General features: G+C 39.2%; 1 protein-coding gene across 5 annotated transcripts in view; it reads left to right on the top strand.

The window, feature by feature from the left end:
- Positions 1 to 13,285, top strand: part of DCAF6 (DDB1 and CUL4 associated factor 6) — a 74,177-nt gene extending 60,892 nt beyond the window's left edge. For all 5 annotated transcript variants that reach the window (XM_021550186.2, XM_021550182.2, XM_021550183.2 and 2 more), the window contains 5 exons: positions 3,888 to 4,026; positions 6,972 to 7,128; positions 8,655 to 8,743; positions 11,254 to 11,359; positions 12,836 to 13,285. In XM_021550186.2, coding sequence (XP_021405861.2) covers positions 3,888 to 4,026; positions 6,972 to 7,128; positions 8,655 to 8,743; positions 11,254 to 11,359; positions 12,836 to 12,900 — 556 coding nt within the window. In that variant the 3' untranslated portion in view covers positions 12,901 to 13,285. The remainder of the gene's footprint in view (positions 1 to 3,887; positions 4,027 to 6,971; positions 7,129 to 8,654; positions 8,744 to 11,253; positions 11,360 to 12,835) is intronic.
- Positions 13,286 to 18,675: the final 5,390 nt, after the last annotated feature.

An 18,675-nucleotide genomic window follows, 5' to 3' on the forward strand; every position in this document is an offset into this window, starting at 1 on the left:
GTGGTTTAGATACAGACACAAATAATATCAGAATCACAGAATGTCCTCAGTTGGAAGGGACCCACAACTGAGTCCAGCTCAATTGGACACCCCCAGGAATCCCACCATGTGTATGGGAGCCTTGTCCAAATGTCCATAAGGCAATGAAGAAATAAGATCTGAGTCAGTGGTTATAAGCCTTAGGTTCTCTGCAATTGTTTTGGATAGGGAGAAGAGTTCAAAGGAGAAGATGGCAACAAGAGTGGATAAAAAATTAAGATGTTAACATCAGCAAGCTCAAGAGAAGGAATCAGGGTTTGTGGTCCTGTTCCACTGGTCCAGTGGAAGATGTCTCTGCCCCTGGCAGGGGCTTGGGGGATGATCTTTAAGGTCCCTTCCAGCCCAAAGCCCTATTATGAAAAGGAGACTGTGTTTGTCTGTGTGTGAGTACATTTGGAAACTTGAGAAATGACAAAATCCCTCAGTACTGAAGGAATCAATACTGAGCTCAATACTCAGTGCAGAGCTGAGACAAGGATGGAGCAAGGAAGCAGGGAGATGTGAGCTCTGCACCCAGCTGAGCTCAGGAGACTCACCATTATCAGGCTGGGATAAATGGTGTTTGGAAGAAGCAGGGTTATCTGAGGTACCAGATGAGTTTTATGGCAGCCACTACATTATTGTCTTTTAACAAACAAACCAGGTATCTATCTGTGCAAATTGTACAGATTCTTGTTTTTTAAAAAATCCTCATTATGCTTCAGAACTTCTAAATATACAGAATATAATGTGACAGCTTTGTATTTTAAGGCTTGACTTATGTTTGTACACATTTTCCATTTCTCTCAATTTATAATACATAGCTGCAGATCAGTTTGCATCACAGGATTTTTGTGGGTTTGTTTTTTTGTTTGCCTATCTTGAACCTATGTTTAACTAAAAAAAAATTGCTTCACTTCTGAATCCCTATTCCATTCATCTCAGGCGTAATTTAAATGGACTTTTGATAATTAATTGCAGCAATTAACTTTGAGGTCTTCAAACCTGGCTGATCATAAGTGGAAAAGCAGTGCTCTGTGAATACTTCCTAGAAATGTTCTCATTGATGGGTTTGCCTGAGGAGTGTCAACACAGTGTGCATAAATTCCATTGTCTGACATTTTGTGTTTGGAAGGGAAGCAGCAGCTCTCAACCAGGCTCAGCTCAAGTTCAGATTGCACAGCACACTTCTGTACCCACTGACACGCCAAGTGATGAGGCTGCCTCTGTGTTTGTCTTGGCAAAGACAGGAATTGCTCATCACAAATACAAATGAAAACAGCTATATCAGATTTTTAAATTCTTGTGTGTGTATGACTTTAAAAAAATTACAGAAAATCTGTAGTTATCAACAAGTAATACCTCTCAGAGAGAAGGCTTTTTCCTGTAATGTTCTTTGTTCTGAAATGTCACTAAATTGGGCTCATATTTAAATTTTCTGGAGCAGACTTGCCTCTGCCATGTTCTTGCTTTCTGCAGGACAGTATGACAATTGTGGGTGCTTGGCTTCTGGTGAAGGTAATCATTGACTTCACAAGAACTAAATAGAAATCCACTCCGGCCTTTTAAAATGAGACCCCATATGAGGAGGTTAAATCCAGAGCTCCATTTAGTTGAAAGACAGTTTAAACCAAAAGTTGTTTCTGTGCTTCTGCTCTTATTTAAAAATGCATGATTCTGATTGCTGAGTAGTATTGAGGTTTTTTTTGTAATGTCTGCATATTTCAGCCTAGGGGAATGGAGAGGAGGAGATCAAATTTTATAGAGATGTTTGGATGAAAAATCGTGCAAGAAACTACTTTGCTTTACCAATTAGCAACTTTCATATAATCTTCTAATCCCAAGACTTGTTACTGCTGTCCAGCAAATAACCCTTCTGAAACAGCGGACAAGTCTACTGCTCTGTCAGTCCTAATGATGTTTAACTTCCCACCCTCTTCACTGCACATCTTTAATTAATGTGAATATATGCACCAAAATTACAAAACTGAATCACAGTAAATGATAGATGCTTTTACTTTCTCACACAAACCCCATTTTTTTTTGAAAGCAAGTAAAACGCAAATCTGCACAAAGAATGGTTTAAAATTTCTGTAACTGTTAGATGCAGTATATCATGTGCATGCCACCTTTATGTAGGAGCAAACTGGCAAGGAGAATAACTCGGTGATCTTTAAAGCACAGTAAAGAACATTGGCTTCTTTTTTTACTCCTCTGTTGTATGAAGATGTTGTGAAGAACCGTCTTAAATTTGTTGAAGATTAAAGTTGAAACTTGGCATATTATAACAGCTAACTAAAAATACAGTGTATTTACTGTAGTATAAAAAAGATGAACCAGGAAATTGTCTAGGTATTGAAAGGATAGAAAGCTCTCACCAAGGAAGTAGTAGTAGTCTACTTTTTCTGGTGCTGTTTGCCAGGCAAACATCTAAAAGTGTATTATAATAAAGAGCATACTGTTAAATGAATCGATTGGCTGGTGCTTTCAAAACTCTTCTGGTTTCTATTAAAAAATATTAAAATTTATTTTGAAAGCTTAGCTGTATTAGGTGATCTTAGTAAAACAGTGTGTGGTATGTTGTTTATTTGTATTAATGACTTACACTGTACCTTCTTCTTTGCTTAGCTGTAGCATAACATTTATTTCACCTTAACTTTTTTGGTGTAACTTTCTCCTGTGGCAAAAATTAGACATAAAAATTGGCTGAGAGAATTAGTTATGAGATAGATCTGCTGGGGGTTTTTTTCTGGAGTAGAGGACTTGTTGCTGGAGTCTCCAGGATCAGCAACTAAAACACTGGAAAACATTACTTAAAACCAAATTCAGGTTACTTTCTGGCAGCAGTGTAGTAAGGTTCCTGGATCAGTTTAATTTTTAAGGTCATATAAATTGCTGTAACAATTTCACTCCTTGCATTCTGCTAAAATCTGTACCTGCTTCTTCTTGAGAATAACATTCCCTTTGGACTGTGTTCAGGACCTCAAAGCTAGTAATGACAAGGAATGACAGAAGAAAAAGAACTGAGATGTGACTGGTCATAGCTAGAATTGTGGGCATCTGCAAACTGAACAGCTAAACAGGAAAAAATTGACATCAAGGTCTTTTCACAGATTAATAAAAAAATAAGTTCCTGGAATTAAATATTCACAAAACAAATTATGTAATTTGGCTTTTTTTTTTTTTTCCCTGTTATTTTAGGAAATCTCCAGCTGTAAACCTTACTGCTACCATATGGGATAGGTGCTCCAATAATTGATCTCAAATCATCTTTTGCCTTAGTAGGAACTTTTTAAAAGCTGTTTAACTCTTAAGTCTTGTCATAGAGAAATACTGACAAGAAATACATTGGTCAAAATCTTACAAAAAACTAAATCATACTGAGATACACATCAGATCCTTAATGGCTTTTTAAGTTAAAAACTTCTGTTCTGGCATAGATTTTTCTGAAAAATTTTTTTGATCTTATGAAAAACCAAATCACACTGAGATACACATTAGATCCTTAATGGCTTTTTAAAATTTAAAAACTTCTGTTCTGGCATAGATTTTTTTCTTCACTTCAGAATTTTGCTACCTCAGTATGGGTGGAGAATGAAAATAAAATAGCATGTGAATTTTGCCAGCAGCTGAAGTTTGTTCTACAGAGGGGGAATAAAACCTGGCATCTCTTGACATTCCACTGTCTTGCATGCTATTCTTGTCATAAGCCAGGATGGAAAAAATTCACGTCTGTAATTTTACAGTTGGGATTATGCTGCTGTCTGTGTCAAACTGATGGAGAATGCGGTGGAGTGCCTAATGATGATTCTTGGGAGCCCTTGCAGTGTGTGGGGAGGGGCTCTGAGTGCTGCTGTCTGCATTCCCAGGCGATCCGCTGTGGCCCGCATCCAGGAGCTCTTCAGGAGGAGGAAGGAGAGGAAGGAGATGGAGGAGCTGGAGACGCTGAACATCAGGCGCCCCTTGATCAAGATGGTTTATAAAGGTCACCGCAACTCCCGCACCATGGTACAGCCGCTGGGGCTGGGGCTGGGGCTTCATGGGCTCACTCAGGGCAGCTGCCCCGCTGGGCTTGCCAAAAAGGACCTTGGGGTGCACTGGAAGCACTTGGGCTCCAAGCTCACTTGGAAGGCACAGAATCTGCTCCAAATGAACATTAAAATCAGCGTGACTCGTGTCACTGTGAAAGGCATTTAAATACCCCTGAGTTTAAGACTCTCTCCCCTTAACATCCATTAAAATTTCTTCTTTTTCATTTTCTCTCTCAGCTAATTTGGCATACAATGTGCCTACCTTCCAAATTACGACTTAATCCTCACTTTCCCTTCCAAGCTGTTCAAAATTATTATTTAATGTTTCCCTTCCAAGCTCTTCAAAGTTAAAGTGAGGATTAAATCAGAGTTTTGAAGAACCTTGACATCTCTGAATTAAAAAAAGGAACGAGTGCTAGTTATTAAATTATAATTTAGCTACTTGATGCTTCGTCTTTTCCACACAAAATCCTGTATTTTAAGAAAACGCAGTTATTGTGCTTGTAAAGCAATGGTGCATGAAAAACAGGTGCTCCTTTCCTTGCTATTTCTTCTTTTTGGTTTTTGCAATATTTTGAAGATGTGAAGTTCTGAGTTCTAGGTGGTATTTTGCAGAAGTAGCTGGTGTGGTATTTTGCAGCTGATGTGAGTAGTCCCTTTACCCTCAAAATGCCATTTTCTAGGGTTTGTGTGAATAGCTTTGATTACACTGGGAAAAATGCTTGAGTAAATACATATTTCAGTCTACATAATCAACAGGGTATAGAATAAACTTTGATTAATGACAAGGAGTTTTGCATGGCATTTCAGAAATCAATTTAAATTGTTCAAACTCCCATTAGTTTAAAGGTCTTGGCATCAGGCACTTTGTAGTCAAAAGATACTAAAAGTGAGTTCATCTAAGTCTTAATTCAGTCTCTGTCTGCATATAATAACAGTCTCTGTTATTATATAGGTTATTTAACAGATTTGGTTGTTTGGTTTCTTGGGGATATGGGTTGAACTTTTTGCTTTTGTTTCACACAAGCACCTACAGCAAGTAATTCACAGAATGAAAGAAAATGTAATTTTATTTTCCCCATTGGTCTCCATGGTTGCAAACTTCATTTTGATCTGCTAGATTGAGTAATATCCTCATTCCTGCAAGGCAAGGGCTAGTGATATTTCCCTTTCAAATTTATGAAGGAGACAGCTTAAAAAAGCTTTGTTTCCTACACACCTGAGCAGCCCAGGGATAAAGTTGTGTTGTCAATTACATGAACCATTTATATATATGTATATAATTTTTAGATATACATACATGTATATGGGGATGTGTATGTGTATATGTATATATAGTGAATTAAGGTTATGTAGGCAAATGTAATAATTCTGATTCTTCCTTACTTTTGAAAACTTAATTTGGCAGCCTTACATTTTTTATAGTCCTGCTTTTAAAACAGTGATTTTTAGAAATATTTGAAAACCAAAATTTTAAAACATGAATTTCAGTTATGTTCATTTTTTTTTGTGGTGCTAAAATTAGATTTTATAAGAATTAAGAAGCATGAGTAAGAGAATACAAAGGACACAGGAAGAGGTCATGATTGAAAATTAAAATATAAAATTAAATTTTTTATTATTAGAGATAATCTAGATGTAACAGTATAATGAAAACATGTATTAAAAGGAGCAATAAAACAAAAGCTGAAAGATTAATACGTTGGAATCTATTACAGGAATGCAGCTTCTCTGGCTTATTTTTAGATATCAAGATGACTTTAATGCACTGACTGCAGTCATTGGGACATATTCTATAGACAAAGATCTACCAAGCCTGAAATTTAAAACTGGGCATGTTTATGCTGGAAATAAACCATGTATTCCTTAGCATAAGAGTTCAATTTACCAATGAATCTGTGTCAAGGTAGCTGAGGCAAAGGATGGAGCAAGGCAACATCTCTGCCCTTCTCTTCAGGGCATTTTCTGAAGGAAATCTGCCAAAAAAAGGATAAGGATCCAGGCATGATCTTCTTTAGAGCCTTACTTGGAAAATAATTCATAGCAGGATTCTGTGTAAATAGTCTCAAACTCAAAATTCTGTCCCTTATGCTGGAGTTACTTCTAAATGCCAAACTGAACTTCCAGCATTGGAAATGGTGTGTGTGAATTCCACAAGCTGCTGCACAGGAAGCTCCTGCTTGCACAGGTACCTCTTTTGCCCCTTGTATGTCCATTAAAAGGGTTTGTAAGAGGTACTGCTGGCTCTCAAAATAACAATTCTACACACAAGGCTACACTGCAGCCTTCCAGGTTTGTTCCTGCAGCACGAACACCAGAGTGCTGTGGAGCTCTCAGCTCTCATCTCGTGACTGAGTTTTCTGACTGCCATTGAAACAATGCCCCTTCTCCCTCTGCATCCCATCAAACCTCTCACCTGTCGAAGACATGGGGTAGCAAATTTATATCATTTAACAATGGTTATTTTGAGGTCCTATGCAGAGTAAAATCAGAAGTGATTTCTGAGGAAGGTTTCACGAGCTTCTGTCTTGTCTCCTGTTTCTCTGTAATGGAAAATCCCCCCCCAGGGATGAGCCTATCACAAACTTTAACTTGGCCAAAATTTTCCTAAAAACTCCTTTGCTTACTCCTGTCTCCAGTATCATTTCTGTAACTTCAGAAAGTGACAGATCTGCTGACATTTGTTTTCATACTGTTCAGGCTGCCCCAACTCCTCTCTTTTTTCCTGTTAGCAGCTACTTTGCTCTGGAAATCTAAAGCTTTTTGAACTCTCTTTTTTTAATCACTCTTTTTTAAATGCTCCCTTTAAAATTTCTTAAATCTTATTTCTGCATGGGCTGAGCTTTCCTTCAGCAGCACGGGAGTGTGCTCAGGATGGGTTTTTCACTGGCTGAGTCTTACAAACTTTTGTTTTTCTTGCAGATAAAGGAAGCCAACTTTTGGGGATCCAACTTTGTCATGAGTGGCTCAGACTGTGGCCACATTTTCATCTGGGACCGCCACACTGCTGAGCACCTCATGCTGCTGGAGGCTGACAACCACGTGGTGAACTGCCTGCAGCCTCACCCCTTCGACCCCAGTAAGAGCAGCATTCTCCCACTCTGCATGTCCAGCTTCTCTGCACTAGAGCATTTTAAAGTTCAGTCTTAAACTCTGTCTCAACAGAGCAATGCAATGATTAATGAACTGTTGTTCATGGTTCCTTGTGTAATTCAGATAATCCTGTCTTTAATTTTGCCTCTTATTGATGATCTTTGGCCCTTAAATCCCTCCTTATTCAAAAATTGATTGAAATCAAACTTCTCCTGGCGCAGAATTTATAGAAATACTGTCAGATGTAATAAGAAGAATCTCCATTTTTTGCTGCCCTCAACATATAAAATGTTTTCTATGACACTAATGAGGGAAATATGGGGTTGCTGAAATGCCAGCAATACTTGGAAATTATATTGGAATCTGGTCTCTCTCTGGCTCTATTCAAAAATGCAGTGGAAGTGGGTGTCTCCCTCACTGGCATTGTGAGATTAGAATAATTAATAAAATTAATAGAAATCCTGGTAACTTGTGTTTAGAGGAAATCCTTCATAGAAAAGATGGACCAAAGCAGTAGAAGGAATCACATGTAGCTGGAAAATTGGAACCATCCTCCAGCCTCTGGCACCTTCAGAGAAAGTATTTGTGTTAATGTTTTTTTTTCACAGCTTACCTGGCTGTATAGTAAGAGTCAGCTATTAGTAAATGAGCAAGTAAAGTTGTTATAATAATACTAGAAGAGGCTGAGGGTTTTTCAAACAGTTTGGGGGAACATGGAATACTGTCCTACATAGGGTAAGCCTCAAACTTTCAACTTTTTTACTGAAATTGAGTTCTTGTAAATGTCCTGAGTTGGATACTCCCTTTGGAAGCACCTTTCAAAGTGCCCTGTAGCTTTGCTGATGTCTTGTTGGAGTGTGACTGTCTCCCTGTCACACTCTGAAGATGTCATTAAGGGAGCTCATCCTCCTTCTAGGACAGTTAATCTTGTTCAGCTTCCTAGTTACTGAGAGCTTTCTATGGAATGTAAATTCCTAAAGTGGTTTTTGTGCAATGGGCTAGAGAATGTTCTGCAACTTTTCATATTTTTCATACTTTATAACAGCATCCATCGCATCCTTATATTTAAATATCAAATAAATTTACATGAATTTACTGAAATTATCAAAAGTACATTGGAAATTATCTTGATTCTGCCCTTTATACCTGGGTCTACAAAACCTAAAGCTTTGCTATTAATTCATGTACATATCAGCAGAAATGGATCAGTAGTGGCTGGGTTTGCTTTTATTTTTTGCTTCTATCTTCTGTATATTTTGGTGATCTTTTAAAATTTAATACAGGGGACTCTTGATGTTTGCACTTGTTTTCTTTGTATCTATATAGATAGATTCAAAACCAAATAATCTGTGGAGCAGATCTCGTGTGGAGACTTGGTAATTACAAGCTCTGTTCAGCATGAGATCTGACATTTGCAAATAAATGCTTCAAGTGAAATATTTTTCTTCCATTTAAAAGCAGAAAATACCAATAAACATAAGACATTTAATTTAGAATTACTGTTACTTCTAGTTCTGGCCTCTTCGGGTATCGATTATGATATAAAAATTTGGTCACCACTGGAAGAATCCAAGATTTTTAACAGAAAACTTGCAGATGAGGTAAGAACCTTTCCTCCTTTTTCATGGTAATGTTGTGTCTTTAATTCTATAAAAGCCTTTGGTACAAATAACTGCTATTACTGAATTAGCAGAGTTATTTAATGTTCAACAAATGAGCTACAAATAAAAAGCTGCCCTGCAGAACAGCTGACTTTCATATCCTTGGCACTTTGCATTTCCTCAGTTCTCCTAGAAATTGTATAACATGGTCTGCTCTTATGTGTGTAAAAGGAGTTGGAAGAAATGTGAACACTCAGATATGGAAGGAAAACTGGCAGGAATTAATAAATGAACATAGTGCCTGTCTCTAAACAAATAATAGAAGGGAAGATGAAGGAAATAAACTGAAGGAAATACAACGATATACAGAACAACAGAGAGTACAAAAATCAATCCTATTAAATATTTAGTGGCATAAAAGGGACTTAAAGGGTAAGATTGCACATGGGAGCTTCACGGAATAAAGCAAACGTTGCAAGCCCAATGTGAAGTTATGTAAGTCAGTATTTTCATGTTGCCCTCAGAGCAATAACTGGATATAGCAAGTGGCCTGGGGTGACCATACAGCTGACTGCTGAATAATCATATTTGAGTGATTTACATAACACAATGTATCAATGTTATATGGCTTTCTGTAAATAATATTATAGGACAGATTTTGTTACGGGGTGGTCAGGTTGGGGGCATTTTTTTTGAAATCTGTTGGGTAGCATGAATAGAGTAGACTGGGGGTTTTTAATTATTATTTCTCTGTAGTAGTGCTAAATATATTTCAAACAAACAGAAACACACAACCCTTAGCCACCACCCCACATCCCTTGAAAAAACCCCAAACCATCCACTTGTGAGTTTTGAACCATTCCCATTATTTTAGCACTGAGTGAAGTGACACTTCCTTGCATATTGGGTGACAGCTTTAGTTGTGACATGTTTTGGAGCCTTTGGGGTTTAGAAGTATTGCTGAACATAAATGTGTACTCAAAGTAATGATTGTAGTTTAGTTCCCTCCCTTTATTTCTAATAATAACAAATTATTTAGATATTTAGTTGTGTTTTCTTTAAGAAAAAATGTAGAACTTTCAGAAGAATTGACTGCAGTGCTGTTTGTAATTTTACGTGGTTTTTGCTTTTTAATTTATTCCTTGTATTGACGTACCTATGTAGGGGACAGGAGAAGTTTATAGTAATAAAATAGTTCTCATCATGTTAAGTTTGGCTGGAATAAGTGTCCAACATACCTGAACTGAATTTTCTATGGAAGGGAGAAGGTCTGGGGAGAAAACACTGTGTTTGAGGAAAGTTCCCATATAGATACAGAAATGTATTTAAAATTGAGAGAGGCCATGACCTTAGTGAATAGGAAAAGACAGTGGGGATGAGAATAAACTTCTGAATGGAGAAAAAAACCTCAGCACCAGGTTGTCAGGGAGATTATTGATGATGCACTGGAGAGATATGGGGTGAAAGAGGAATAAAGAGCAGCCTGCTGTCTCCTCAGTTTGCTTCTGTAAGGGAAGGATCAGCTGTGCCAAGTGCCTGGCAAACAGGTGAGAATGACAGAAAAGAGGTGCTTTGATTGGGAAGGGAGAAGAAACTGCAGACATTTGCAAGAACATGTTCCTCACAAGAGGAACAGGCTTGAAGAGTCTCGGCAAGAACAAGAATTTCATTATTTTCCTGTCTTACAGCAGCTGATCTGGGAACAAAGACTGAAAAATGGTCATAACTTGTCTCCACCTAAAGAAATTTTGTGCTTCATGATAATAAAAGAATATAGTCTAAAAGCTGAGACAACCTACAGTGTGGGATTGAAATTTATGGAGGAAGAAAGTAAGATGGCAAGGAAGTACCATAAAGAAGGAATGAGGGAAGGAGAAAGTAGTATTCATTAGTGGATTTTTTTTTCCTTGAAAATTAGACAGTAGCAACTGGCTTTTTCAAGTAATTTTTGAGGCAAGCTGTAGCTCTGTTTACAAAGAATTATGGAGCTAAAGAATGTTCCTGAAGTGGGATAGAAAATGGCTTGTGTTCCTTGGATTTTCTCCAAAAGTTTCTAGCAGCATGAAGGTAGGAGTTGAGGGTAACCTCATCTCTTTTCCTTCCCACATTCTTGGCCAGCACTGGTGCTAGAACTTTGTTCTCTACAACAGTTGCCATCTGGAAACAGCACTTTCTATCATCAATCTGCTTTACTTCATGAAAGATTTCCAAAGTTTTTCTTAGTCACTCATCTTAGTATCTGCCATGCATGTGGACAGTGGAACCATGATCTTCCTAGATTATTCTTCAGATAGTTAATTGGACACCTGCAGGCACAATCCACTGTCTGACTTTTCTTACCCCAGACAACAGTATTCAATAGCAATTATTAAAATATTGCTCCCTTAGTGTAATTTTGGACTCTGTAAAATGGCTTCTGCTCAGAAACTTTCTATCTACAAGCCTCTATGGATGCAGTATAAATCTGTGTTTATTTCTGATGCTGTTTTTTTTCCCTTCCCTGCCTCCAGGTTATAACTCGTAATGAATTAATGCTGGAAGAGACCAGAAACACCATCACTGTTCCAGCCTCCTTCATGCTCCGAATGTTGGCTTCGTTGAATCACATAAGAGCAGGTGAGAGACTTCTGAAGAGCTTGTCCACAGCACTGGTCTGTGAAATAGCAGCTTGATTGGGAAATCATCAAGACCTGCAGCTGGCTGTGGCTGTACTTGGTGTTGGTGAGAAGATTCAAGCATTATTCAAGGTTCTCTTCATAGAAGTACTTAGGAATTGCTTCTTTGGTGTGAGACTTGCAACGTCTTTGCAGCTGTTATTTTTATCTCAAAACAAAGAGCAAAATATATTTTTAGATGTTGTCTCTTCAGGAATTACCTTTTCAGTGAGCTCTGTGTGATGGGAAAACTATTGGGGAGGACTGGAGTGAACTGTAAGATTAAACTGGGTGTGATTGTGGGCTTGGAGTTGTCTAGGGGTGAAGGAGGACGTGAAGATTGAGGACTGTGGGAGGCATTGCTGAGGCTGCTGGCAGCTGTTCCCAGGGCAGCAGGATGTTCCTCCAGTTCCCATGGGAAAAACTGCCCATAAGAGGGTTGCATGGAGGAATCATCATCACTTGGAGCTGGATGTTGGTGCTGGAGAAGCTGAGTGCAGTGGATTGACCCTGTAGATGGAGGACAGTAGAGAGACATCACACACTGTGTAGGAAGCAAGGAGATGAAGTTTTGGGAGGCTGGCATGGCATATGGAGCAAAACCCTAACCGGCCTGAAGATGGAGGTGAAAGTGATGGGAGATATGGAATATGGGGACTCTGTCTGAGCAAAGCAGTGGTGAGGTGGGAAGGAAGCTGTGCCTGTGGCAGCTGCTGCTTCTCTCTCACCTCCGGCTGCTCTGTGAGCCCTAGGAGCCAGGAGGGTGCCATGTGCCCAGCCCAGTGCTGCACCTCCATGCTCCTGTTTCTTTCAGATGTCATTATCTCTTTGGAGTGAAATAACTAAAAGAACTGCCCAACACTTCAGTTACAACAATTTCAGCAAAAATCTCTTATGGCTGGATAGAATGTTTTTAAACCTGCCTGCATGTTGCTTGAGTGATTGGTCTTGAGCCAGTCATGTTCCCTCACACATTTCTGTATTTGCCCTTCTCTGAATATTTACATGAAAAGGCACTTTTTCTGTATTGAAGTGACAGGCAGTGATCTCCCAGTTCCTGGACTATTCATATTTCTAACTCTGTGGAGTTTCAGCTCCCCAGAACAGCAATTCTGTCCCTTGCAGTCACCATCTCATTTTAATGTTATACTTGCATTCATCTTTTCTGTGCTGACAGCTAGTCAGCAGCTACAAGATTTTTCCTTTTGTACACATGTTTTGCTTTCATGCCTGGAAATCCTTAAGGGCATTTCTCCTTTTCTCCTTTCTTGTGGTAACATTTCTACCCACTCTCTGCTGTACATCCACACAGAATTTCTTCTACCATAAAACCCACAGCCATAGCCCATTGTGTAATAGCACAGGGAGACAGCATGTAATAAATATTTACCAGAAAAAGAAGATTTTACAGGTTCTTTTTACTAAATCTGTTTTGCAGACCGATTGGAAGGTGACAGATCAGAAGGATCTGGCCAGGAGAATGAAAACGAAGATGAAGAGTAACCAACAGTTGTGTGTGAGCACCTGGAAGTCAATGGAATTTGTATAAGACATTAATTATATTTTTCCTTACAGAGCTTTAGTGCAATTCTGAGGTATTGCTTTTGGATAACCTAACCTTTTGGTTTTTTTTGAATGACTGTGTGCATGACTTGGGGAGAGTGTGCAAGTTAAAATAAACAAAAATGTTTTTGAAATGTTTTGCCATTTATGAGGGGTGCTAGAAGATGCCAAGTGCAATATTTTCCTTAAACAGCAAATGTGGGAGCTTGGATCAATGTTTTAAAGTAACTTTCATGATAGTAAAAACGTTGGTTCAAATAAATTTCTATACCTTCTGTTTGCATGTTTGTTGCTTTCTGATTAAAAGATTTGGTTGTTTTGAGTAGTTTTCTGGTTTTACTTTGTGCAGCAATTAATTTATCCCTTGTAACTAGAACCCCATTGCTGTCTTTGCAGTATTTGCATTCTTTCTTACAGTGTTTGTTAAATGACAAACACAATTATTTCTTACAGTGAGCACTGGGGACTTTTAAGACCCTGTGTCTTTTGATTCTTGGATTTCCCACACTTAAGTAGGCAAAAATTCTCTCTCCCTTAGCTGTTTAATGTCACTTCCCATTCTCTTTGCCTGGGTCTGTAATGCTGGTGAAATAGTTGTATTTCACTGATAGATCTGTGACTTTGCCTTCTTTGCAACAGCAGCAGGTACATCTTAATTTCCACTGGCTTTAGGGAACATGAATTTAAAAATTCCTGTGCATCATTTCCTAGGAGTGATTATTTGAGAAGGCTGCTCAGTCTGTTTTATGGGCTTTACCCTTCCTCCACAGATTTTTGGATGGCAATGGGGAAGAGAAAGTGGAGGAAGGAAGGTGGAGCAATGGAAAGAACTGCTCAATGGCAGTTCTTGCCAAGGATGGCAGATGCTGAGGGGCTCCATTGGGGAATACAGAATGCTGGGAAGAATTCTAAATCAGGGGCGTGAGGGTACTGGAGACTTCATTACCCTGCTGACATTAAAATACACATTCATCACATGAGCTGCACAAACTTTCCTGACTTCAACAAAAAGAATTCCCCACACTAAATACAAAAGAACATTAACACAACATTCTGATGCCCTGATTCACAGTGCAGGCAAGCTGAAGCGACACGGGCAAGGGATATAAAGGGAAAAGGGAAAACCAAAACAACTGAGAGAGATAAAGAGAAATTTGTGAGGGAGGAGAAGTAGGAATTATATGGAATTCAGCTGGCAGTAACAGTGAAGATATTCCCTTGGGCAAGGGAAGAATAACATGAGGGGAGAGGAAGAGTGTGAGGAGATGGAATAAGGGTAGCTGGGTGGTTTCCTTGTTTGTTTTAAAGGAGAAGTTAAGAAATCATTGAAAGTGATACAGTGAAGAGAATTTGGCAAAGGAGAAAATAACTGTTGGGGAAAGAGGTTTTTGGAGGCAGAGGGTGCTGAGAAGAATGGACACCTCAAACACTGGAGTGCTGTGAAACCCAGGAACCATCACATCCCAAGGAGGTCGGTGCAGCAGAGGATGGAGATCTACTAAGTGTTTGAGAAAGTATCTTACATCAGCAAGAGAAAGGAGAAAATGTTAAGGTAAGATGCTTGTTTGTTAAGGAAATTGAGAGGAACAGCTAATAAGGACATCTCTCTTCTCTGGTGGAGTAAGTGGCCCTTCTGTGGGAGAAGGAAGCATAACTGTAGTTTTTTCTCATGAGATAATGTTTTGTTAAAGCATGTTTAGATCAGTAAGAAATGAAAGAATATTTTATGACTTTGTGGAGGATCTCTTTGGAAAGGGGAGAACACAGGGGTTTAGCACTATTCAAACCTTGCTGCTCATAGCACTGCACTGAGCAATGTTTTTCTATCACATGTAAATTAAGCTTTAATTTTTATAACTGGTTCTGCTCTCATTAGATTTAAAAGAACTATACAGGAAATATATAAGGTGCTTAGTGTAGAGATAAAATAGGATTGTCTGCTCCACTGCTGGGGCTCCTGAACAATTTTTTGAATGAAATAGAGTAACACAATGTTTAATGCAGTTGGGTTCTCTGTAGTTGATTTTTGAGGTATTTTCTTCCAAAATTAGCCCTGGTGTTTCTACAGAAGCCTGACTCTTCTTATTTAGAAATTATTAGATTTCTGCCTTGAAAATAAATTCTTCCTCAAGTAAATATATTGAGAGCATAAGTTTTGTCTTCCCCAGAGAGGTTTAATAAATCACTGTGGATATCTTTCTAAAAATAAAAAAGCTACTTCTGCCACTTCTGCTTTAGTTAGAGCAATTGCCAGCAAAGAGCATACCAACAGCAATAATCTTGTCTTTTTTTCCCCACAGTTCCCCAATAGGCACATTATTCCCAAAATGTCTCTTATTTATTCAAAGGCTAAATATTAGCTTTAATTCCTGATGCATAGCTGCGGGTTTACTGATTAAAAGGAGGATTTAATGTCAATAAGGGAAAAAATTAGTATCTGGAGGGTTTTTCAAACTTCACGGAAGCTTTTCAGGCAGTTTTTCTAAACTAAGATATCTACAGTGTTTGGGCTGGTTTTATTTTATTAACATTTATGTAAAGAGCTAAATCTGAATTCCTAGAACCATACAATAATAGAAGCTGTTGGCAGAAATGGGGAATGCTGGCAATTCCAGAGTTTGCAGCTGCAAAAGAATATTGGAAAATGTTATTCAAATGTGCAGAGAAGTTAATCAAAGCAATAAGCCATCCCAAAGCCTCCCAAATTGAGAAGGAAATCTCGTGCTCGGGGTCTGGTTTCAGGCTGGGGCTCAGAGGTGGGTGGTGCTGCCGGAGCTCCCTCTAGTGCCTCGTTCCTGCTGCACTTGGAGATATCCAAAACGTTATTGTCTAATAGCAGCCGAAATTGAACGTCAGGATGGTGATAAGGATACAGGGAACACCTTCTCCTGCTGTGTGGGCTGAGCATTGCACATGCACTGCAGCACTGTCATTGCTTGTGTGCTGGGAAGAGCAAGGGCTCAGGTGTCACTGCTCACTTCTAGGAAGGATATTCCTTAACACCATTGCAAAGATCAAAAGCAACTTCTCTGATATGTTGCTACAATTCCTGGTAAATTATTTGGTGTCTTGAAGCCTGGGCAGATGGACCCTGCAGGACACAATCTCTTCTTTAAATGACAAAGATGCTGAGCTTGTTCAATCCACTCTGAGTTCTGCTCTTTGTGCCTCACATGATGGAGTCAGGAAAGTTTGTTAAAGGCATCCTGCATCACTTGGGACTGTGAATTTTTCTTACCTAAGCAGTAGATAAATGTTGCAGTAGGCTATTGTGCACACCTTTAGCTCTTTGAGAATATCCCAGATGATGTTTTTTAGGAGGAAATTCCAGAAGTAAATGTTCAATGGGGGTTTCACTGACCTTGCACCAACAAAATAACCACTGAGTGTGTGTGTGGTTGTGTGCAGGGGATGAATACGCTCAGAGGCACTGCCTGGGAGAGCTGAGCCATTCTTTTATGGAAAGCCATTTTTTTTATGGAAGGATCCCACTGAGCTAGGCTCAGGCTATCACTCACAATCCTTGGGAATAGTCCTGTTTCGTGGGCAGAGCTGGCAGCACTGTTAAGAAATGAGCTGCAATTAGCAGCAGTTGGATCCCAGCCCATATTCCTCCTGATCCAGTCACACACTCAACAAGAGGCCAACCCCAAAAGCCTCAGCTGAAGCACAGGGAATGACACAGGAGGCATCTGTGAGGTCACTGCCCTGCCTAAACAGAGATTGAACTAGTCTTTGAAATGTGGGGTGAAATCAATTTTAAGCTCTTTCCATGTATTATGACATTCACAAATACCTTTATCTGTGTAAGCATCCAGTTTGTCTTCTCAGTGACATTCTCTACTGCTGAGCCCGAGTTATTTAAGGTAATAGAAATCTATTTTCCACAGGTTTAAATGTTCCTTTTAGTATTTGCATTTGCTTTGTTCTCTTTGATGAAAAGGCACCTTCTTAGTGCCTTTTAAGAACTTTCTGTCAATGCTCCCCTCTAGATTAATTTCCCTGTACTGGCAGAGCAAACTGAAATTCAAAAACTAACTACTACTACAACCCACAGCAAGGTGTTTTGACAGGAAAAATAGGGATATGCTACTCTTCAAAGCAAGCTCCTTTTTTTCTAATTATGACTCTACCATATTATCCTGCTGCCCTTTTTTTTTTTTTTTTTTTTTTTTTTAGGAAGATGGCCGTACACCAGCATAGTCCATGGAATTTGACAGATTTACTATCTAAATAAGAACTGATGGCTACTATTTTAGGAAAATCTTACTTAAATGGAAAACCCTCTAAATAGAGTTTGTTAATGGGCTTTGTAACTAATTGGAAAATAAATCCCAGGGGATCTGCAGCTGTTCTTAAACAGCACTGCAGTTCTTCTCCTTTCCCTCTACAGGATGACTCCATGCTCAGACCCTGTTTCCAGTATTTTCTCCTTCCTCACTTCATAAGAAATTTGGTTAAAAACCACATACCTTTAAAACAAACCTGTAACAGTTAAGTCATCTAAAGGAGTGATAGTTAACACAAGGTACTTTTAATGGTGAGTTGAATGTGACACTTTTCAAGTTGCAAGATGGGGTTTCTGTTCCTCAGAGTGTGATTACCATTCAGTAGTTGTGCAAGGTGAGTTGGTGTTTAATTCTTGCTTATTGTTGTCATAGCTGTCAGTAGACAGCTCTGAGGATGCTCATTCAACACAAGTGTTCGAGACTGTTACCGGTCTAATTCCATGAGCATTCAAATGGGAAATACCATGCTTTAAAATAATCTATGGTTATTTTACCCAGGATTAGAAAGAGCAAAGAAAAGTTCTGTAAGTCTTTAAATGAACAGGGCTTTAAAAATAGTGTTAGGCACTGTGACAAGACCATTTGGCTTGGATGTTAGTTGCACTACAGCAGCTTTCCAGGCACAAGGATGTAACATAGAAGACCTACTTCAAAATTCTTTCCAATTTTTATCAAGCGATTTTTTTTCTTTTTAAATATAATCATACTGTGCACCTGCTACCATTGCATGTAAAGGTTGCGCAATGACTACACTGGAGAAGATGATTCTCCCTGTGGCAGGAGCTCTTGCTTACCCCAACAGCAGGGAGACTGGCACACCCCCAGATTTACAGTCAGCACCTCCCCTGGCAGGAGCAATTCCCAGCCCTCTCCTTCACAACCACACTGTGTGTGCCTTGCTCTGGGGCCATGGGTGCCACTGAGGGTGACAGTCACACACTTTCCCCACCACACTGAAAATCCATGTGATGGCTCAGAAACTCAGCTTCATTCACAGCACTTGAATGCCACATCGCTGTGCTGAATGGATTTGATTGCAGTCTGGAGGCTCTAAATTTGGACTGTTACATACTTCTGTAGAGGAGAGCTGGGCGAGAGATGCAGAAATGAGAAAGTGGTTTAATTTCTCTCATCCTGCTTCTCATACTGTCTTTCCCCTCTGTTTCCTGGCATTCCATGAAGCACTTTGGAGAAACGACTCAAAGGTTTAAGAGAGTGAGCCCAAGGTGCAGTTTTGGCCAATCAGTGGACAGGCAGAGAGCAGACAGGAGGAGCAGAAGAAAGGTCTCCCCTTCTCCCATTGCCTGGGAAGCAGAAAGCAGCTGAAAGCAAACAATGAGAGGATAAATGAAAAGCTGAGTTAGACACAAGGAAGGGGAGAAACTTTCAATGCAGCAATGATATTTTGGTTCACTGAAGGACAGTC

Source organism: Lonchura striata, chromosome 2, assembly GCF_046129695.1.
Source record: "Lonchura striata isolate bLonStr1 chromosome 2, bLonStr1.mat, whole genome shotgun sequence".
Lineage (NCBI taxonomy): Eukaryota > Metazoa > Chordata > Aves > Passeriformes > Estrildidae > Lonchura > Lonchura striata.